This window comes from Urocitellus parryii, chromosome 6 (assembly GCF_045843805.1).
Source record: "Urocitellus parryii isolate mUroPar1 chromosome 6, mUroPar1.hap1, whole genome shotgun sequence".
NCBI lineage: Eukaryota > Metazoa > Chordata > Mammalia > Rodentia > Sciuridae > Urocitellus > Urocitellus parryii.
Window position 1 is genome coordinate 185,852,150 of NC_135536.1, and position 20,455 is coordinate 185,872,604.

At 40.6% G+C, this 20,455-nt stretch overlaps 1 protein-coding gene across 9 annotated transcripts in view; it reads right to left on the bottom strand.

Annotated features, from left to right (window-relative positions):
• Window positions 1-6,684: 6,684 nt before the first annotated feature.
• The window catches only part of LOC113199347 (guanine nucleotide-binding protein G(s) subunit alpha), a 49,246-nt gene continuing 35,475 nt past the window's right edge, over window positions 6,685-20,455 (bottom strand). For 2 of the 9 annotated variants that reach the window (XM_077800207.1, XM_026412261.2), the window contains 12 exons: window positions 19,423-19,495; window positions 16,303-16,347; window positions 11,849-11,903; window positions 11,624-11,743; window positions 10,809-10,906; window positions 8,494-8,548; window positions 8,293-8,366; window positions 8,118-8,176; window positions 7,893-8,013; window positions 7,658-7,788; window positions 7,421-7,488; window positions 6,685-7,157 (listed from right to left, as the gene is read on the bottom strand). In XM_077800207.1, the coding sequence (XP_077656333.1) occupies window positions 7,011-7,157; window positions 7,421-7,488; window positions 7,658-7,788; window positions 7,893-8,013; window positions 8,118-8,176; window positions 8,293-8,366; window positions 8,494-8,548; window positions 10,809-10,906; window positions 11,624-11,743; window positions 11,849-11,903; window positions 16,303-16,347; window positions 19,423-19,495 (1,046 nt within the window). In that variant the 3' untranslated portion in view covers window positions 6,685-7,010. Of the gene's footprint in view, window positions 7,158-7,420; window positions 7,489-7,657; window positions 7,789-7,892; window positions 8,014-8,117; window positions 8,177-8,292; window positions 8,367-8,493; window positions 8,549-10,808; window positions 10,907-11,623; window positions 11,744-11,848; window positions 11,907-16,302; window positions 16,348-18,423; window positions 18,427-19,422; window positions 19,496-20,455 lie in introns of all 9 variants that reach the window. The other 7 variants (XM_026412264.2, XM_026412260.2, XM_026412267.2 and 4 more) reach the window with 4 other exon arrangements.

Genomic DNA, 20,455 nt, shown 5'->3' on the forward strand with positions numbered 1-20,455 from the left:
AAGTCTTAACTCACAGTTGCTGGACCTTCCCTTCCCAAGTCCAGTGACATTCTGCTGGGAATTTGAAATCCACCATGATGGGAGGATGGACTCAGTGGCTCTTCCATCCTCACCTCCAAGAGCCCGGTGTTAAACGCTTGCCAGCATACCATTGCTCAACTCCCATACCTGCAGCATTGAATTATTTTAGAACATTATATTATTTTGATTCAGTGGGTACATCTAAAAATAAGGACTCAAAAAATACCATGAAACCTGTGTCACATAGTAAAAAGTTGACATTATTTTATCATGGTTAAATGTCATTGTTCAAATTTTCCTGACAACTTTATATTAATTACTTTACCCGTGATTTATTCAAATCAGCTTTTCAAATATGTCTATACTTGCAATTAGTAAAATCAAGTTTGTGGAAAATGCTAGAAGACACATCCTAATTTCTTTAACAACTAAATTGAAGGGGAAAGAAAGAGGGGGGTAGGAACCCATGCATTTAAACAAGATTGGAGCAAGTCAAGCAAATGCAGCCAAAGACCCATCTGAGGAACAGATCTGATTTCTCTCAGTTTACCTCACATGCTATTGCATATTGATCTTATAAACCTGTTATTTGCTAGACCTTCTCCTTTTTTAGTAATTATTTGTCTTTGGAATTTTTTGGAGGAGGAACTTATTATATTTAGTTAAATCAACTGCAAAAATGATAGTTTCTCCTCTTCCTTTTGAATTCTCAGGCCTCTAATTGCTTTCTTTTATTTATTGAATTGGCCTATAAGTCCTTAACACATAATATGTATAATAGGGTATAGTAATAGCATGATGATATGAGGTATTCTTGTCTTTCTTACTTCCTGATCATAATAGTATTGGAAAAACTTAATGAGGTTCCTCATTAATTAAAATGTTAACTTTTGGAGATTTCACATATTTATAATATATATTGCACTATGTATATTACATATAGTTTTATGGCACATATATAGAAAATATATATATATATATATATATATATATATATATATATAGTCATACTGGAAAATATCCAGTAATTAATATTTTTATTGAAGCTCTAAAATATAAATGAACATCTAATTTTGGCGAATATCATTATATTTGTTATTACTGAATCAACCTTGAATTCCTAGAACAAGTCTTATTTCGGTAAGATGTTTTATTTCTAAAAATTGAAACATTGGATTTTTGTATTTCCATATAAGAGTGTATTAAATGTATAAATGTAATATTGTATCCTTGTATTTTAAGATATTTACATTGATTCATAAGTGAGGTTAATCTGTAATTTTATTCTTGATGTGTTTTGGAATCAGTGTCATACTTCATAAAATAGTTTTGAAGTTTTCCTTTTACTATGCTCTGAAGTAATTTAAGTAGCATTGAAATTATTTGACCTTTCATGGCTTTGTAGACTTCCCTTGTAGGGGCTGGGGATGTAGCTCAGTGGTAAAAGTGGTGAAGCCCTTGCCTAACATGTGTGAGGCGTGGGGTTTGCTCCTCAGAACTACATAAAAAATAAATAAATAAATAAATAAATAAATAAATAAATAAATAATGACGGTATTGTGTCCATCTGCAACTGGAAAAAAAATTCCCCTGTAAAACTATCTGGTCTGGTACCTTTTTACTTTTTCAAATTTAAAAAGAATTTTAAAATGCATCTTACAAACTGAAAAGTGTACAGTGATAACTATACAGATCAATACATTTTCTGAAATGAAGGTGTATACACACACATACACATGCGCGCGCTTGCGTGTGTGTGTGTGTGTGTGTGTGTGTGTGTATGTGTGTGTAATCAATCAACATTTAGAGAGAAAAGAAAAAAAAAAAACCCACAATCCATTAGTACCTCAGGAGTCTCCCTCACATTCCTTTGGTCAGTGACTAACATGTGTTAGCCTGGAGCTATTTGCACAGAGCTCTCTAGGCTCTCTTTTTCCCCCTGTGGCAACTGATCTACTTAGATTTTTTTTTTTTTCCTCTGTTGGGATCCCTTTTAGTAAACAGTATTTTTCTGGGCATTTTTCTATTTCTTTTTGGTTTTTAAATTATTGATATAGAATTGTGCAAATTAGTCTCTTATGATTTAAATTTTGTTTTACTTGTTATCTTCTCTAATCCCTAACCCATAGGTATTAGATATGGTTTCCAGATGTTCTGTCAAGGTGTGGGCAAATGGATACTTAAATCTAAATGCCTCCATATGTGGTGTGTGTGTGTGTGTGTGTGTGTGTGTGTGTGTGTGTGTGTGTGTGATGATGTTATTGCAAAGGCAGTTTCTCTTGTATCTGTCTGTCTGGCTAGCTGTCTGGCTATTCATCTAGCTCTCTAAGTGTCTATGGAAGGGTATCTTTGAAAGGCTGACAAAAGGGAGATTTGGCCATGTTGTCTGTTTCCTCCTTCTTCAGCCCTTGGCTATGATGTGATACCATCTTGCAATCACAACAGTGAAGCCAAGAGGATTGTGGAGGCTTCAGCTCTGTTTTGGAAAAGCTGCTGAAATAATACCAGGAGCCACCTGCCTCCAGAATTCTTGGTCAGTGAGATACAAACTTGTGTTAGTTTGTGCCACTGTAAGCCAGTACTCTTATTTGCAGCCGAACACATTCCTAAATAGTACAGTAATAAAATAGGCAAATCTAGAAAACTCTAGCTGTATAGCATATGAATGTTAAAATCCTAGATAATTACTTTAGACAAATAAAATTCTATTCTAAAATAAAACCTGGTTTGCACTCAAATTAAGTAAGTGCTTATTGCAGTATCTTTTTAATGTGGCCCTCATTGAAAGTATAACTTCCTAGGATGACAGCAATGTGTCATCAGGCCTGACTACTACCTGAATTCTTCTGGTTATTTGTTTGCTAAATGGGTGTGTCCTTATGAAAGCGGAACTCTGGTGGGCTTGATAGATTTCATATTCTCCATGCATTTGTTGAAGGAAAAGATAAACAAAACCATCAAAAAAAAAAAAAAAAAAACCCTATATAATAGGAGAAAGTCGTTGACATAGAATGGCTATAAGGCCATTTAATTTAATATAATTTGCCCAAATTTAAGTAAATATGGAGGCAGAAAAAAAATTCTAGACCCTCCTCATACTATGAAGGGACCTAATGGTTTATTATCATGTTTTGATTTCCACAAGGTCAATAATGAATAGTCATTTATAATATTTGGCTTACACACCTTAAGGAAGTGTGACACAAATTGTTACCTTTAGAACAACATGTTGCTTTGCATTTAAATAGAGATTTAAAATTCAGCTTAATTTAAAAAAAATGGCTTCATGCAATCAGAGATTTAGACAAAACTCTGTATTTTTCTTTGTGAAGATTCTAGAATTTAGAGTTTTAAATGGCCCTATAAAAGTTGTTTAATACTGAGTCAAAGAGTAGAGGTAAACAAAACAATATTAAATAGATGGGATAAATCATAAAGCAGGGAGGCAAGTCTCAGAAACAACTGAGGGCCTAGAGGGTACCCAGTGACAAAGGCCAGAGCTGTGAGGAGGGGAGCCAGGCGCATGCTTAACTCCAAGCTCTGAGGGAAGAAGACTCCACCCTACCACCTGGGTTTGGAATCCCGTGATACCCTGCAGGATTTCCCCTTGGGTCACAGGCCCTGGAGTCCTGACAACACATGTCATGGTGGAACATCAGGAGATTTTTCCTCTGTCTTCCCACATCATCCAGGACAACAGCATGGTATCATAATCAAAAGCATCTTCCTGCTTGCTGCCCTTGTCTCTTGGGCCTCTCTAGGCCTCTGTTTTTCATTGGCAAAGTTGCAGCAACAGCTGAACCTACCTCACTGAGCAGTAACTGGCACATAGTAGGCGTCTGATGGCTGTGATTTTATTGTCCTCTTTCTAGAAGAGGACAGCAAGTTTTGACCAGCAAGATGGAGTTCTGGGATCTCATTTTCCTTGGGAATTGTGTTTCTCACTTTGATGCTGTGACATGCTTGTGTGGCTTACAAAAGTTTCCAGAATTTCTATGGACAGGGTGTGTGGGTGGCCATCTTGGAAGGGTGCCTGGGGCCAGGGGATTGAGCCTTGATTTTCCAGTCAGCATGGTCCTTATTTAAGTGTTTGTGTAGCACACTGGTCCTGTAGTTGCCTGTGATTGTTGTAGCTGGGTGTTAGTTCTGTTTATTTGGGAGCTTATAATGGATTATGGGATTTGGTCTGGTCTTCTGAATATATTTTCATAGCTATCCCCAGTTTTACCTGGATTGTATATTTACTGGGGTAGAGAGGGGGAACTTTGCAGAATTATGGGAATTGGTGGGTTTGTCAATATATTTGCATAGAAAGTCCTGATTTTCACTTGGATTGTATGTTTAATGGCGGAGGGGGGGACTTTGGGGAATTATGGGAATTTGTGGCCTTGTTAATATATGTGCAAAGCAAGCCCTGATTTTTTTTTTTTACCTGGATTGTGTTTACTGGAGTGGTGGGGGGACTTGGGGAATTATGGGAATTGGTGGGTTTGTCAATATATGTGCATAGCAAGCCCTGATTTTTACCTGGATTGTATGTTTAGGGAGGGACTTGGGGAATGATGAGAATTTGTGAGCTTGTCAATATATGTTCACAGTAAGCCCTGGTTTTTTACCTGAATTGTGTGTTTACTGGGGGTGGGGGAGAATTGGGGGAATTATGGGAATTTGTGGGTTTGTCAATATATATGCATAGCAAGCACTGATTTTTACCTGGATTGTGTTTACTGGAGTGGTGGGGGGACTTGGGGAATTATGGGAATTGGTGGGTTTGCCAATATACGTGCATAGCAAGCCCTGATTTTTACCTGGATTGTGTTTACTGGGGTGGGGGGGGGACTTGGGGAATTATGGGAATTGGTGAGTTTGTCAATATATGTGCATAGCAAGCCCTGATTTTTACCTGGATTGTGTGTTTACTGGGGGGTGGTGGGCTTGGGGAATTATGGGAATTGGTGGGTTTGTCAATATATGTGCATAGCAAGCCCTGATTTTTACCTGGATTGTATGTTTAGGGAGGGACTTGGGGAATTATGGGAATTTGTGAGCTTATCAATATATATGCACAGTAAGCCCTGGTTTTTACCTGAATTGTGTGTTTACTGGGTGGGGGGGAATTGGGGGAATTATAGGAATTTGTGGGCTTGTCAATATATTTGCATAGAAAGCCCCGATTTTCACTTGAATTGTATGTTTGGGGGTGGGGCTTGGGAGAATTACGGGAATTTGAGGGCTTTCCAATATATGTGCATAGTGAACCCTGACTTTTACCTGGATTGTGTGTTTGGGGTGGGGGATTTGCGGAATTATGGGAATTTGTGGGCTTGTCAATATATGTGCATATTAAGCCTCGATTTTTGCTGTTTCTTTGGGAGGCTCTTGAGACTTATTTTCTACCAACATCTACATGGTAAGTACAATTATCATGTGGGATGAATGTTACATAGGCTTTGGAAAGGTTTATGGAGATGGAAGTGGGGGTACTTGCTATTTCTTCGGCCCTCCTTGGGGCTCATAATCAAGGTGAACTACAGTGGATGATGATCATGGCTGGAACTCTTTTGATCTGGAGAATAGAACACAAAGTGGATTTGGGGCTTGGGTTACAGAATGTATTTGACTCATGTCCCATTTGACCACATCAGAGGACACAGTGGGGGATACTAGGGTCTTCTTCCCAACATTCCAGGGCACCACACCAGGTCACCATGGGTGACCACAACCTTGAAGGACAAGTCTGGGGTATAATGGACTTCAGGTTCAAGCCACATTCCAATTGGGCTTCATTGTGTTTAACATGGGGACCATGAGTGCTGATAACCACCCACCCCCTTGTAATAAGTGTGCTTTATTTGTATTTTCACTGAGTGATATTCCACATATTGAGATGTTTATCTCGTTTTAAGTAATTTACATGTTGATGGACTGTTCCCATTTTTTTGATGCTTTTGCTTATTTTTAAGAATTTTTTATGTATTAATCACCCCTTTTACAGTCTTTTACCAAACTCCTTCCCCCATATTTATTATGTGATTTTCATTTTTATATAACCACCTCCCCTGACCCCTTCTGGCTTTTAGGTCTTTGCCATGCTTAGAGAGTCCTTCTATAGACCAAGATCTTAATTGGAAAACTAGCTATTTTTAAAAAGTAACTTTTAAATTTAGATGTCGATAACAGATCCACATCTAATTCATTCTGGTGTGTGGAGTGAGGTAGGGATCGTTTTCCCCCAGTAGCTAGCCCACTGTATCAAAACCATTTCTTGAATAACTTCACTTCCCCCAACTGACTGGAGCACTGTGTTTGCACATTTCACCACATAATTTAGTCCATAACTGATTTAAAAAACCTAACAGTTTTTCGAGGGCGATCAGGTAAACAGGCACACCATGTGAGGACGATCAGAGTGTGAGTTGGCAGCAATGATCAAAATGTGGTATTCCTTGACATACAGTGTCCCAAAGATGAAGTCATTACTCCCATTTTAGTAACTTGGGGCCTGTACCTCAACATGGGCTTCCAAACTCCCAATGAAAAGGCCAAGTTTAACCCTCAAACTATGGGAACTGCTTCAGATCGCAAATAACTCACAGGAGTCAGTTCTTTCTTTGCTCACATTTAATTTTTATTTTGATTTTTTTAATGCTGCACAACACAATATTTATTTCATTTATTTCATTTTTTATTTCATTTGTTTCATTTATTTCTTTATTTCTGTTTGCTGCTTTTATTTTAGTTACTGAAAGAGAGAGGGAACTTTTGTGGCCTTTTTTTCTTTTTCTTTTTCTGTAGGCCGCCTTAAGCTTTCTAAATTTGGAACATCTAAGCAAGCTGAAGGGAAAAGGGGGTTTCGCAAAATCACTCGGGGAAAGGAAAGGTTGCTTTGTTAATCATGCCCTATGGTGGGTGATTAACTGCTTGTACAATTACGTTTCACTTTTAATTAATTGTGCTTAAGGCTTTAATTAAATTTGGGGGTTCCCTCTTTAGAGCAGCTCGTACTGACGAAGATGCATGCGCTGGATGATGTCGCGGCAGTCGTTGAACACACGGCGGATGTTCTCAGTGTCCACAGCGCAGGTGAAGTGAGGATAGCAGTAGTGGCGCCCATCTCCACTAGCAGTGCTGATTCTCTGTGGGCACAAGTGCAAGGTCCAGTCAGTAACCCTCTCCAGGAAACTACACTGCCAACCCAAGGACAAGTATGACAAGTATGGACCAGCTGCCCGTGTTACAAGAAACCAAAATGAGATGAAGGGGTTTGAACACCCAGAATGGATGCTGGTTGGGAATTATTGAAAAGAAGCGGAAGAACTGGATGGTTTAATCCCTACGTTTGGAATTAAAAAGTTTATATCTGTAGAAAAGAGTGAAGACTATAGAAAGTTCCACTCACCAGAAACTCATCTCGAATGAAGTACTTGGCCCGGGTCACGCGTGGGTCCTCTCCGGGCTCGGGAGTAGCTATAAAGAATGGAGATATTTTATTAACTAAAGTAATAAAAAGATAAGAGCACAATTAGGGTATTAACACCACTCTAGCCCCTTAACTTCTCAGCACTCTTGATTTCTCCACCCAGATAGGCTTTTATGCCTTGAGTGTGCCCACATCAAACACAGAAGACACACGTACCATCCTCAGGAGTAGTGTATCGAGCAAATTCTGGAAAGTAGTCCTCAATCTTCGATTTTCCAGCAAGGACTTTCTCAGCGAGCAGATCTTGCTTGTTGAGGAACAGAATCACAGAGATGGTGCGCAGCCATCTAACAGAGAGAGGGGCAGGTTTAAATGCCGGGACAGTGCAAATCGGGGTTTGAGAGCAGCCCTGGAGCTCCAGGGCAAGCAGGGTGCTTGTCCTAGCACATACCTGTTGTTCCAGATGCTCTTGAAGAGGTTCAGAGCCTCCTGCAGGCGGTTGGTCTGGTTGTCCTCCCGAATGACCATGTTGTAGCTGCTGCTGGCCACCACGAAGATAATGGCAGTCACATCTTCAAAGAGAGAAAGAGCAGTGAGAGTTAGAAGCAGAAATAACCCCTGATAATTACAAAAGCACGTGCTCTTGGAGTGCAGTGCCCACCACGGCCATCCATACCATTGAAGCACTGGATCCACTTGCGGCGTTCATCCCGCTGGCCGCCCACATCGAACATGCTGGTGGAGATAAAGGACATCTGGTTATTTCTTCCCAAAGAGACACCACTCAACTGCCAGAGGGCATGTCAAGAAACCACTATCTCCATTTGGTATAAAGAGGAAAATCCACTCACTGGAAGTTGACTTTGTCCACCTGGAACTTGGTCTCAAAGATTCCAGAGGTCAGGACGCGGCAGCGAAGCAGGTCCTAAAACAAAGCATGGGTCAATGGATCTCACCAACTTAAAAGAAATAATGATTATCAATCTGGAGTAAAAATCTTGAGTAGCCTGGAATGTGGGCTCCAAATCTTCTGACTGAAAAAGCTTACATACCTGGTCACTCGGCACATAGTCGGCCTGCTTGATGACATCAATCTTGTCCAGAAAGCTTAGAAGAAAAGAGAAGATACATGGTGATGTTAAGGGAGCTCACACCAACTGGCCCACTGTCTGTGTCCTCCACAAACCCTGGCTAAATGAAACAAATTGTCCCTAAGAGATGATAGGCAGCCCAGGACAGTAGTGGGGGCTTTGTTCTTGCTTCTAATTTTAAAAGCCTAGCTTTTGTCAACCAGCAGGGCAAGGACCCCAAAAGAGGCCTATAAGATCCTATAACTTTTCATAAGACTAGCCAAAACATTTTGTCATTTTCAAATTGTTTGGCACTGGCTAAAATGGCAAATTGTCTGAAAATTGTATACTTCCATATGCCATTCAGCTTTTTAAAAAGTGTAATATATGTGAAGTGGCATACTTAAAGCAGCAAGGACCTTCCCCTCAAGGGCAAAGGAGATTGTTACTCAGAATCTGTCCTTCCTTTTTACTTTTAAGAATCTCATTGATTAACGAGAACAAAAGCCACTGGCACAAAGGGGCCCTTCTTGCCCTCGCTGTGCTGAACAGGAAGCAAACACAAAGTTCCCTTCCGATCTGTGATGTCCATGATATGCAACACTCCAGATACCGAACTTTTAGTTTAAAAAGGTATCTTGCCTGTGTTGCTTTACTGGACACATGTTTAGGGAAGGTAAATTTTCCAAAATTGGGGTAATTTAATTAATAGGGAAAATTGATGTTGGAACCAGTTTGGGTTTTCTTTTTGGGGGGAGTGGAGGTGGGAATTGTTTTAAAGTGGGCTAATCAGAAAAGAATCAGGAAGGGAAAAAAAACTATTTAAAGAAAACCCCTAAGTTTTTCCCCTCCTCTTTCCCCTTCCTTTTTACCAGTTTGGAGTTAGTCTGGCTGGGAGGATATACTAACTTGCCCAATCAATCTTATATTACAGCAGGGTCCAGAAATAGCTCCCCAGCCACCCTGGCCTCCAGCATATTGCCATGGCAACAGAACCACAGTTCTAAAAATAGATCCTCAGCACCAAATCTTGTGAGAAGACATCTGGAGTGTGGCCAGCCAAACTCCAGCTCAACAAACAAAAATAGGCAGCTTAAGAAATGGGCACCGCACCAGGGCCTCCGCTCCAACATGCAGGCGGTTAAACCAGAAGTACACTGGTCACTACTCTTCAAATCATCCCCTTAAGGGAGGATGTTTAAAAAGTTGAGTGATGTTGTTCTCTTTTTCTTTAAAAAAAAAAAAAAAAAAAAAAATTCCCATAATCTGAGCAAATGGTGCCATTTTCAGATAAAGTTTCAGGAGTAATGTTGCATTGTTTAAAAAAAAAAAAAAAAAAAAAAACAGAAGCCGAAAACTTTTTTAAGTGATGTGACCCAAAACAAACAACCTGACTAAACTGCTGTTAATTAATGAAATTGTTACATGGCCCCTGCCCCCAGTATTCACAACTGGGATGCCTAAATCCTCCTAATCTGGTACCTGTACTTAACTCCTGACTTGGATCCAAAATACAAATCACAAACAATTCCAGGATTTCCATTTGTTTTGTGTTACTATAATTAGTGCTTCCAGCTTTTAGTTCAAACTTTTGAGAAAATCAGGCACTTTTTTAAAGGAGGAGTGGGGGCTGGGGGCTGTGAGGACTGGCCATGATGGACTATTTTTTTGTTCCTTGAAAGAATATATCTCTCTAAAAAAAAAAATAATTAAAAAAAAAGATTTTTTTTTTTTTTTTAAATGACCTGGACCACCATATGCTTCCTATGCATGCACAGGATGAAGAAGGTCGTAAAGCATTTAAAAGGCAGCTTTCCAGAGGTACGACATTATAGGTGCTGGGAACAGCAGGAACAGCCAGGCAGTTGGCCACTGTCAAGAAGCAGAGGCCTGTTTTTGTCTCTTCTGTTCTTTCTTATGTCTTTAAATTGTAGTAATAAAAGATAACATTTTTACATTATCCAACACATGATAGCTGCCCTATTTCCCTAAATGCTTAGAGGTCATTTCAATTAATTACTTCAAGCTAATTAATTATGAGCACCATTTTATGTAAGTAATTATCATTTTGCTCTAACAGGTATTAATTGTTGATATGAAATAGTGCCACCACTGCACTAAAAATTGCAATTAAGTGCTTTGTGAAACAAATGATTCAGACTAGAACTTTCTAACTGCTAGTGAAAATTTGGTTGGCTTCTATGGAAAGAATCATGGGAGTTTCAGGTTTTTACAGTTTTTTTCATTGTTTCCCATTTTATGTGTGGATCCCAGAAACTAAGAAAGGGGCTCCTTACTACTGGGCGCAGTCAATCAGCTGGTACTCGTTGGAGCGCTCATAGCAGGCACGCACTCCCTCATCCTCCCACAGAGCCTTGGCATGCTCGTAGAATTCCTGAAAGTGAACCCAAGAAAGCATGTTTAGAGGAAGCTGTGAGTGTGCACCAAGAACACTGTTATTCAAACTCTTGAGGCCATAGTTCACTGTGACCCACGCTTGCCCATATGTGGGCAAGCCCATATAATGACTTAATACTCATCAAGAACCTTAATTTAGCATGTTTAACATATTTAGAAGTCCACATAGTTAATTCCTCTTCTCCTCTGGTGGTGAATTACTGATCTTAATAAATGTGAAAGGTAACACGGTTCAAAATGAGACTGTCTCCCTGGGCACTTTACCTATGCATCCCACAGTATCTAAGGACATGTCTAGATTAACTTGACAATTAATATTTGTCATCTTCAGCACAGTTTTGTTGGTCCTAATATGTAGACAAGGGAATAATTAAGCCTGTCATAGCTCAGGACTATTTCCCTCATAAAAATTCACAATCTAATAAAGTAAGAATTGAGGCGTCAAAGGTGGCGTTCATTTGTGGGGTGGACAAGCCAGGATTGACAAGGGGCGATAAAATTGTGCTCATCCACCTTGAACAAAAGTCTAATGTTTTTTTCTTTTTCCAGCATTAAGGATATGTGTGTGATTAACTTCCTATGTGTGTGGCCATCCTCCAGGCTGGGTATGGGGCCTGTCCCTGATGTTCTTATAGGATCAAGTTACTGCACAGGTGAGTGGAGGCAAGGGCTACCAGGCAGGGGTGTGGCTTACAGGTGGGAAGTCAAAGTCAGGCACGTTCATCACGCTCAGAATGTAGTCCACTCTGAACTGGTTCTCGGGGTTGGCCAGCTCCACAGGGGGCACCAGGTTGCTCATGGCAGCCACGATGGTCTGAAAATGATTGAGTAAAGCAGTCAGGGGCACAGAACTGCATGTGTGGGAGGGGGTACTAAAGAGAGCAGGGGAGTACTAAAGAGAGAAGGGAGCTACACGTACTTCAATGGCCTCCTTCAGGTTGTTTTTGATGTCCTGCACCTTGGTGGCCTTCTCACTACAGTGGGATTAAAAAGAAAAGAAAATCATATTGCATCCCGCTGACCAGGGGTCACCTTAATCAAGATACTCCAACTAAAAAGCATAGTATTCTGTTCTTCAAGGAGTTGTGGGTTCAGATCTGTGCAGATTGGAGGCGCCCAAGTAAATCATAGCATCCCAAACGTGCCCCAAGGACACATTGGATGGGAATGATTGGCAAGTCAGCACCTATAGAGATCACCATCAGCTGTACCAGAGGTTGCAGGGGTTATCTGCTATTCCAGATTTAGCTTCGTGGGTTTGCAGCCCCCACACCACACACCACCACTTCCTAAAAGGCTCCTCCTACTTGGCCCTTATCAGCATTCCTCGTGGGGGTTGTAGGGTGTACAGGTCATCATGGGGTTTGACTTGGTATTCTCTGGGTTGCTACTGACAACCAGCAAATGCTAGGGGTGGTGTTAATAATCATTAATTACAGATTCCAGGGCTCTGCAGTCCTACTTATTTATTTGCAGCCCTGTTATTTATTTAAACAGTTACTTGTCTGTCATAGGGAGATGTTATTTTGGGTACTGCAGCTAACAATACTTCTAAGTTTATAAGGTTGTGCACACTGGTCCGCCAAGGTTATTAGGAACGGAAGACCCCCCCCCGCCCCAAGTCCTAATAATGGTGGTAGGGGGTCTATGCCAGTTCCTGACATGCAGCCCATTGTGGTCTTTGTGGAACTGTCTGTATTCAGAGCCACTGGTAAAGGCCATAGGGTAAAGGCCATAACCTTTGGCTGTTGTGGTTTCCTGACAGAATGTTATTTTTTGTACCAGATTACAATGGCCCACGTATTATATATCTTTTAGAAACTGGCCTTCTGGATAGAAGGCACAGTCAGGGGAGATGCCCAAGCGTTTGTTTTTAATTGTATTGGGGAATGAACGCAGGGGCATTGAACGACCAAGCTACGGCCCCAGCCCCTTTTATTGAGACAAGTCCTTGCTAAGTTGATGAGGCAGGCCTGGAGCTTGTGGTGCTCCTGCCTCAGGTTTCCATGTCCCAACTTTCTTTTTAAGGGTTAACAAAGCACCTTCTGCTAGGGGTATGACATCTAGCCCTGCCTTGAGTGGGGGGAAGGAATCCCAATGTGTGCAGTATCCACTGGGCATGTGGCCCTGGGACGTGACACAGCGCCACACGCAGGAAGGTGCTGCAGCCTCACCCTCTAATGGGGGAAACTGACGCTGAGAGGAATCCTAGTCAGAGGCAGCAACTGGGGATAAAGCTACTTTTTCTTGCAGCTTGTAATCAAAACAACGAGATTCCCACTTTTTGAAATATTCACTGGATTGGTTCAACAGAAGTCACAGAATGGAGACAGAAGTGAAACAAATGACTCCTCCAGAGTGGGACAGAAAATTAAGGCACAGGAAATACAAAGGGGGATTGATAGCAACTGCAGCCAGGACAGGGTCAGTGGTGCTGCAGGTGGGAGGGGGCACTCGTGGGCCTTGTGGGGGAGGGGCTGGGTGGGGTCAGAGTCACGTGCATTTTAACAGGCCCTCCCCCCAGAGAAGCTGTTCTTTCCTTTTTCAATGAGATTCATTTTACTTTTTGAACAAGCATTTATATATTTGGGGGAGTGGGCCTTGTGGGGGAGGGGCTGGGTGGGGTCAGAGTCACGTGCATTTTAACAGGCCCTCCCCCGCCCCCCAGAAGCTGTTCTTTCCTTTTTCAATGAGATTCACTTTACTTTTTGAACAAGTATTTATATATTTGGGGGAGTGGGCCTCCATTTTGTGAATGATCTCAAAATTCACCCTTAGACTTGAGCCTCTCAGATGGGCCCTTACACACCCTTAGACCTTGCTAGCAAGGTCTGGGGTGCTGCTCTCATCAGCAGAGGGGAGCATCTTGTGGGAGGGGAGGTTGGCACCAGGAATTCGACAGGATCCACTTCGGTATGGAGAGAATCAGACCCCAGGGGTGAAAATGGTAGCAAGGTGTGTGTTTAAGGGAGTCTTGCATAAACCTGGAAGTTGCCCCAGGCCCCTGGACTCTTAAAGCACCCCCCCCACCCCACCCTCCATATTTGAAGGGAGAATCCTGACCATTCAGTGGGGGCTGTTCTGCTTCAGATGTATGGAATTAACGATCATTTCTGAAATTATGAATTTTCAGCCTTGGTGTTAGTCTAAAATCAGTTATTCAGACGTTAGACAGTGAAAGGACATGTGTTTGACATCCCTGATGTTCATTCTTGAATTCAGAATTTACTTAAAACTGCCGAGGACAAACCCACCCCCACTTATTAAAAACGGGCTCCCCGTCATTAGTACTAAATGCCCTAAATCTCTGGGTTGAAGTTCTCCCAACAGTAAGATGAAGTGTGTTTGGATTAAATTTCTAAATCCATAGACAGCAAGAGAAAAATACTTCCAGAAATGAGATTCTTTCATTCAGTTTGATATTTTGGTCTAAGTAGTAGTATGATAATTGGAAAACTTCCAGTCTTAAAATACGGATATTTTGAGAACGTGTTCAGTATTCATCTACGTATGTGAATAGGTGTGGGAGTATATCAAGTATAAAACAGCTAAAATAGAAATCTAAAATCTAATTCGGGTGTGTGATACTAAAACATAAAATTCTTCCATTGAAGCAATTACTATGTAGATGGAGATGTTACACTGGGGGCTGGCAGGTTTATCATCATTTGTACTATCGCTTAATGAATTTAACATCGATTGTGAGATTTGGAGAAAACTTCTTAGATGTCTCTAAACTACTTAATGGCAAAATATATGCCAATTGCTAGAATTCTAAGTGACTCAACAGTTGGGACTAGGGCTAGAAATGCTTTCAGTGATGCCCTCTCCACCCCCAATGTACAGAGATTAGTGGGGTTAATGTTATTTAACAGGTCCTGCCTACCTCCAACTAAGTGGCAGGGGAGGGGTACGCTGTACTAGGTTTCATTCAGTTCTATGCCTATCTTTGTGCTTTTGTGGGGAAAGACAGACAAAAGAAGAAAGACAGAAGACAGACGCAGGATACAGGGATTGCTGAAACATGCAGAGAACTTTTATTTGACACGAATGTTAATACTTATATTTACTTGTAGATCAGTCAGAGAGACGTGCAGGCAAGGTATTAGTAGGGTTCAAGGATTTAACACAAAATCTAGTACACAGTAGATTGTTCAATAATGACTTGTCATATTTCAGATGCCAACTTTTGGTACAGCAGATTATCAGTTTCTATATAGGTGCCTTTCAATAGTCATTCTATTACATTTTTGCCAATTAAAGTTTTTTTTGTTTGTTTTTTGATTTTTTGTGTTTTTTTTTGTTGTTTTTTTGTTTTTTTTTTTTTCAGTTATCTTTAAAGGTCAGGTAGTAGGTGGGCCCCCCCCTCCCCCCAGACAACAGAATAGTATTCTTATTAGAGGTTCATAAGACAGAGCAATTCCAGCATGCAAATTGTGATAGGAAAGGCCGGGAAGAGGAGAGACTGTAGCCATCATCTAGGGATAATATATTCTAAAAGAAACAGATGAACAAACATGTGTCAGTTACTTTGTCCCCAACCCGTGTCCTTTGCCCCTCCCCACCCTGGCCACAGAAGCTATTTCTTTGAGATGCCCTAGGCTAAGTCAATTGGACCTATATGTTCTCATGAGAAATAGCTGCTCCATCCCTGCATGCTGAGTATGCAAGCAGAGTTCGTGTGGTTCACCTAGCATGCGGAGGCTTGTGTGTGTGCATGCGCGTTGAGATGGTATGGGATGCAGAAAGCAAAATGGAAGAGATGATGGTAATGGAAAAATGGATGCCATCATGAATATCCTTATCTACCAGCTAATGTGAAGTGCCTTGAATTAAATTTGATTGTTTTATAAAGGCCAGTGGCTTCAAGATGATTCCTAACAATGAATTGCTGCTAAGTGCCAAGGCATTTTTCAAAATTAAGAATTGTATGGCACAGCATATTTTAATAGAGGAAAAAAAATTTTTTTTTCTTCCAGAGATCTGAAATTTTAAAATCAGACCAACCACTGGACAGACAGAATTTAATAGATGCATTTTAAAAACAAGTAGTTGATTCAAACAGAGAACTGGGGGGAAATAAAAACCATATGGAAAAACATCAGTTCTCAAATTCTAAACTATTGTCTAAAGCTAAAATCTATAACTTTCCCCCAGCTGGATCTAATTATACTTTAGAAATGCTGAAAAAATTATGTTTTGCACTTCACTTGTTAAGAAGTTGTCTACACGTTATTTGCACATGTATACCAAGATGGCTGATGGCCCTTAAATGATTATTTTCTTCCCAGGTCTGTGCCCTCAGTTTCCCAGTATGATCTTCATGTTTGTTTTGTTTGTTAAAAATTTTTTTCTGTTTTTGAATGTGCCTACCCATCGCTGTTGCTCCTTGCAGCCTGCGGGTCCTCTTCGCCGCCCCTTTTAAAGAGAGATTGAAAGCTCACCTAGTCTGCAAGGCACCGCAATTTCATACAACCCACACAGCCTCTCCACATTCTTAAACAATCAGCCAAGAGCAAATGCAACAATTCGCGCGCCATCCTCCCGTTAATTCTTAGGTCGCCTTTCTGGCTAAATCAGAATGTCTACTGAGACTAAAGGCCGTAGGGGGAAGAATTCCACACCTTCGCTGCAGTATTAACAGAGCCCTCTGGAGACTCTGGTCGGATACAGGAGGGACAGATAATTATTTTCTTGTGCTTTCACTAAATGTACATGCATTAGGGAACTAAAGCAGTGATTTATCTCAGTATTCTTCTGAGAATATGGCAGCTCAGAAGGCTCTTAATTCTCCCAGGTCAGAATCTTCAGTGTTGTATCCAAACATGCAAAGGCATAGACAGTGGAGATTTTTGCCCATTATTTCCTGGTGCAAAATTAATAATCTTCCTTCATGCAGTGGGAGAAACTAGCAACTACCTATACAATGTTTATATTTATAAATAACTGTTTCTTGTAAATTGTCACCAACTTCAATTGCCTGGTTGAAAAAAGGAAAACCCACCCCACTCCCATCAAAAACAAAAACTCAAAATTTAAGAAAAAATAAAAAACCCAATCTTCATCTCTTCATCAACAGTAGGAATTGCTCCCTGAAGGCAAAGGCGGAAGGGCAGGATAGCTGAGCCTTCGATGACATGTTTTATAATTGATTAGCTTAGTTCAACCAACACTAATGATTTTTTTTTTAATACTAAACAGTTAGCTTTGAGTTAAGATATCTATATTTGATCTCTGTATTTCTGAAGGTCAAATTAATATTGTTACTCTCAAAAACATAATTGGCACAGCAGCTTGTGGACAGTTAAGGCAAATTTAATACCGCAGACTACAGCTAACAAAGTACAGGATTGGCAGGAGGGGGTGAGAACGGAAAAAAAAAAACCCACACCAGGCAGACCACCATTTAGGGACAGAGGTCACCATTTCCTAAGGAATTCCTAGTTTAGAAAGAGCTGCGTTTGTTGCAGTACCACAGTGAGGAAAAAGCAAGAGAGGAAGCTTTAGCTGCACTAGGTAAAAATGAGGTACTTAGACCCCCATGAAGAACACCCCGGCATGTCACTTTCGCATGCTAAATTTAACATTATCGGGGATCCACTAAGGAGGCAAACTGGGAATGTCTCTTCCTCTTTTCGAAAAGAAAATAGAAAAGAGAAGTTCTTGTTTAGAAGCCTCGTGTGTGCTAAACTGGTTCACTTGGGGGTGTGTGTGGGGGGGCGCCTTTCTGTAAAAAATTAAAAAATATTAGGGAAATCTGTACAGTAATAAAACCTCAAGTGAATTATTTCAAGGAGACTTCTCTTCCATCCAACTCAAGCTAAGGTAAACAGTGGCTGCTGCATCTTTTAAAATGCTAGCCATGTCCAGCTTTAATCAAAATATTTATCCAGAGGGCGCATGGTGAAATTATTTTTGCTTAACTAGTCTCATGAAGAAGCACCCCCCACCACCGCAAGTTGCAGGAGGGGGAAATTTAGGATAGATTTTTCTTTAAATTACAAATATAAGGCTTAAAGTTGGTTTTAGTGGGTTTTGTTTGTTTTTTGTTTATTGACAGGATGGCAGTCTCCGCTGGCAGGGTTTTACTCAAGGGTGTGTCAGGAATTAATTTCAGAATTATGTGAAAGTGACTGACTTAATAGCAATAGAGATACATATTCATAATTCATGACTATTCTAAAATTTAGGTAAACTTGTCCGTCCTTCCTTTCTGCATGCTACTCTTCTGAATTCAGGGTTAAAGTATAAAAAGCATCTTAAACTAAAATGACCATTTCTATGGGTGATGTCATCTTTTCCTAAGCTCCGATTATTTGATCTCACAAATTCTAGAATTTTCCATAAAGAACTGCCTTTGGCACTCTGAAAGGTTACAAAGTTCACCTCCATTTCCCAGTGCTTAATGCGTAGCAAGGTTTTGTTTTTTAGGGGGTGCGTAAACTAACCTAAACTGCCCCCTCACTCAATCAGAAGTGAACGAAACTGAAGGACGAACTTTCAATTGAAAGCATGTTGAGGAGAGGGAACGGGGCTGCTAACCAGCTAGTAATTGCAAACTAGTGCCTTCAGGTGCTTGTGATCTGGTGATTAACTGGCTTCATGGGAGTGAAAATGGACCCCATCTGGGGGACTGGCAAGAAAAAAACCCAAACTCCTGATTTATTGAGTATTCCTCAGTTTGCGTTCTTCATGGAAGCAGGACCCCACACTCATGGAGTCTCTTATAAATACTGTTTTTCTTTTTAAAAAAAGTCTATTCTCACTGAAGTATTGCTCATTGTTGTATATACCATAAGACCTGGAAGGACATTTCAAAGGCAAAAATGCCCCTTGAACCAGGCGGAAGATATAGCTCCCAGCCTTTCCATCATTTGAAAACTCCCTTTCATTTCTTTAGGTGGGAATATTGATATTTATTAAAGGAAACAATTATTTGCCCATAATGTCAATTCAAAAGGGAACAATTAAAAAAGAAATTATCAACAAGGGCGATCACTTGTTTTACATGAAGATATTATTAAAACAATGTTTTGCTAATAGTTAAAAACATCCTGGGTGGATGATGAAGCTGAAATCGGCTGGGTAGGAGGGGATCTCTGCAGTGGTCAGCACTAGCTTGACAAGGGGGCCGCCGAGGACCCATCAGCCATGTTGGGGTCACTGCAGCAGAAACTGCGGCAGACAACCTGGCCTCAGGAATGCCATCAAGGGCCAAGTGCCATGAACTGTCCTCTGCAACCAGGCATACTTTCCCGGGACAGAGAGGTGTCTTATATGAACACTGGTGCTTTATTTTTATTACGATTACTATTATTGCACCAAAGATTAAGGGGGAGGGGAGTCCTCAAGAGCTCTTAGGATTTTCTAATATGTAAATTAGAAATAAGTGCAAATTAGGTGTCCAGCTCCAAACCTACCTATACTGCAGCCTAAAGTTAGTATAAAATGTGTCACTTGTTCTTAGTGCCCTTACACATATTTGACACTTACTCTCCATTAAACCCATTAACATGCAGGATCCTCATTTGCTTCACAATGGTGCTTTTACCAGATTCTCCAGCGCCTAGAAAACGAAAGTAAGTCTCAGGTTAAGAAGGAGGCATCTCATACTTTGGGCAGGGAAAGGACTGCAGTCCGTTTTGTTTTTCCATAGAAGCAACACAACAACAAACACAAAATAACAGACTTGCAATTTTCCTTGACATTTCGACGCAGAGAAAATGAAATAAACATCCAACTCAGTGTCTACCTGCAGTATTTCACCATCAGAACAACAAACAAGAATTAAAGGTGGTGCTGTTTTAGGTTTTTGTTTTGTTTTTTGTTTTTGTTTGTTTCCCTCCTTTTTGGTTGTTTAAAAAATTGTGGGGTGTTGAAGGCACAGGCCAAGGAGAATGACGCAATTTTGTCATTTGAGGAGGAAAAAGAAAATTGAAGTTAAAACTGTGAAACTAAATTCTTGAACTGTGAGCACTGACTGGCAAAATGGCTCACATAAATGTATGTAAGCCACATAATTCATTGTTTGTCAGATGTTTCATGGTTAAAATACTCAGGATTTGCAAACAATGCCCAGACACTGCAGTCTCCCACATCACGTACAGATGCAGCACTGCCAGCCCGAACATGGCACGATGCAGCTGCCTTCCATGCAGGGTCCCCACCCTTGGGCTACTTAAAATCCAAACTTAAAACCACAATATTACATTTTATCCACTTATTCACCCTCCTTTCCCCCAAAAATGTTATCTTTCCAAATATAAATTCTCTTTGGATATAACCACCCTGTTGCAGAGGAAAATGGAAGACCATCAATTATCTGTCATCTTCTCCAAAAACACATTTTAATATCAAATATAGCACTTGAGACCATATTAGCATTAGGTCACCTGCAACAACAATAAAGAGTAATAAAAGGACAAGACTTTGATCATAAGGAAAAATAATGCCTAGAAACCACTGAATTTCAAAGACTCTAAGCCCTTCCCAACTAAGCAGGAAGGGACATATGCCTCCATTTTAA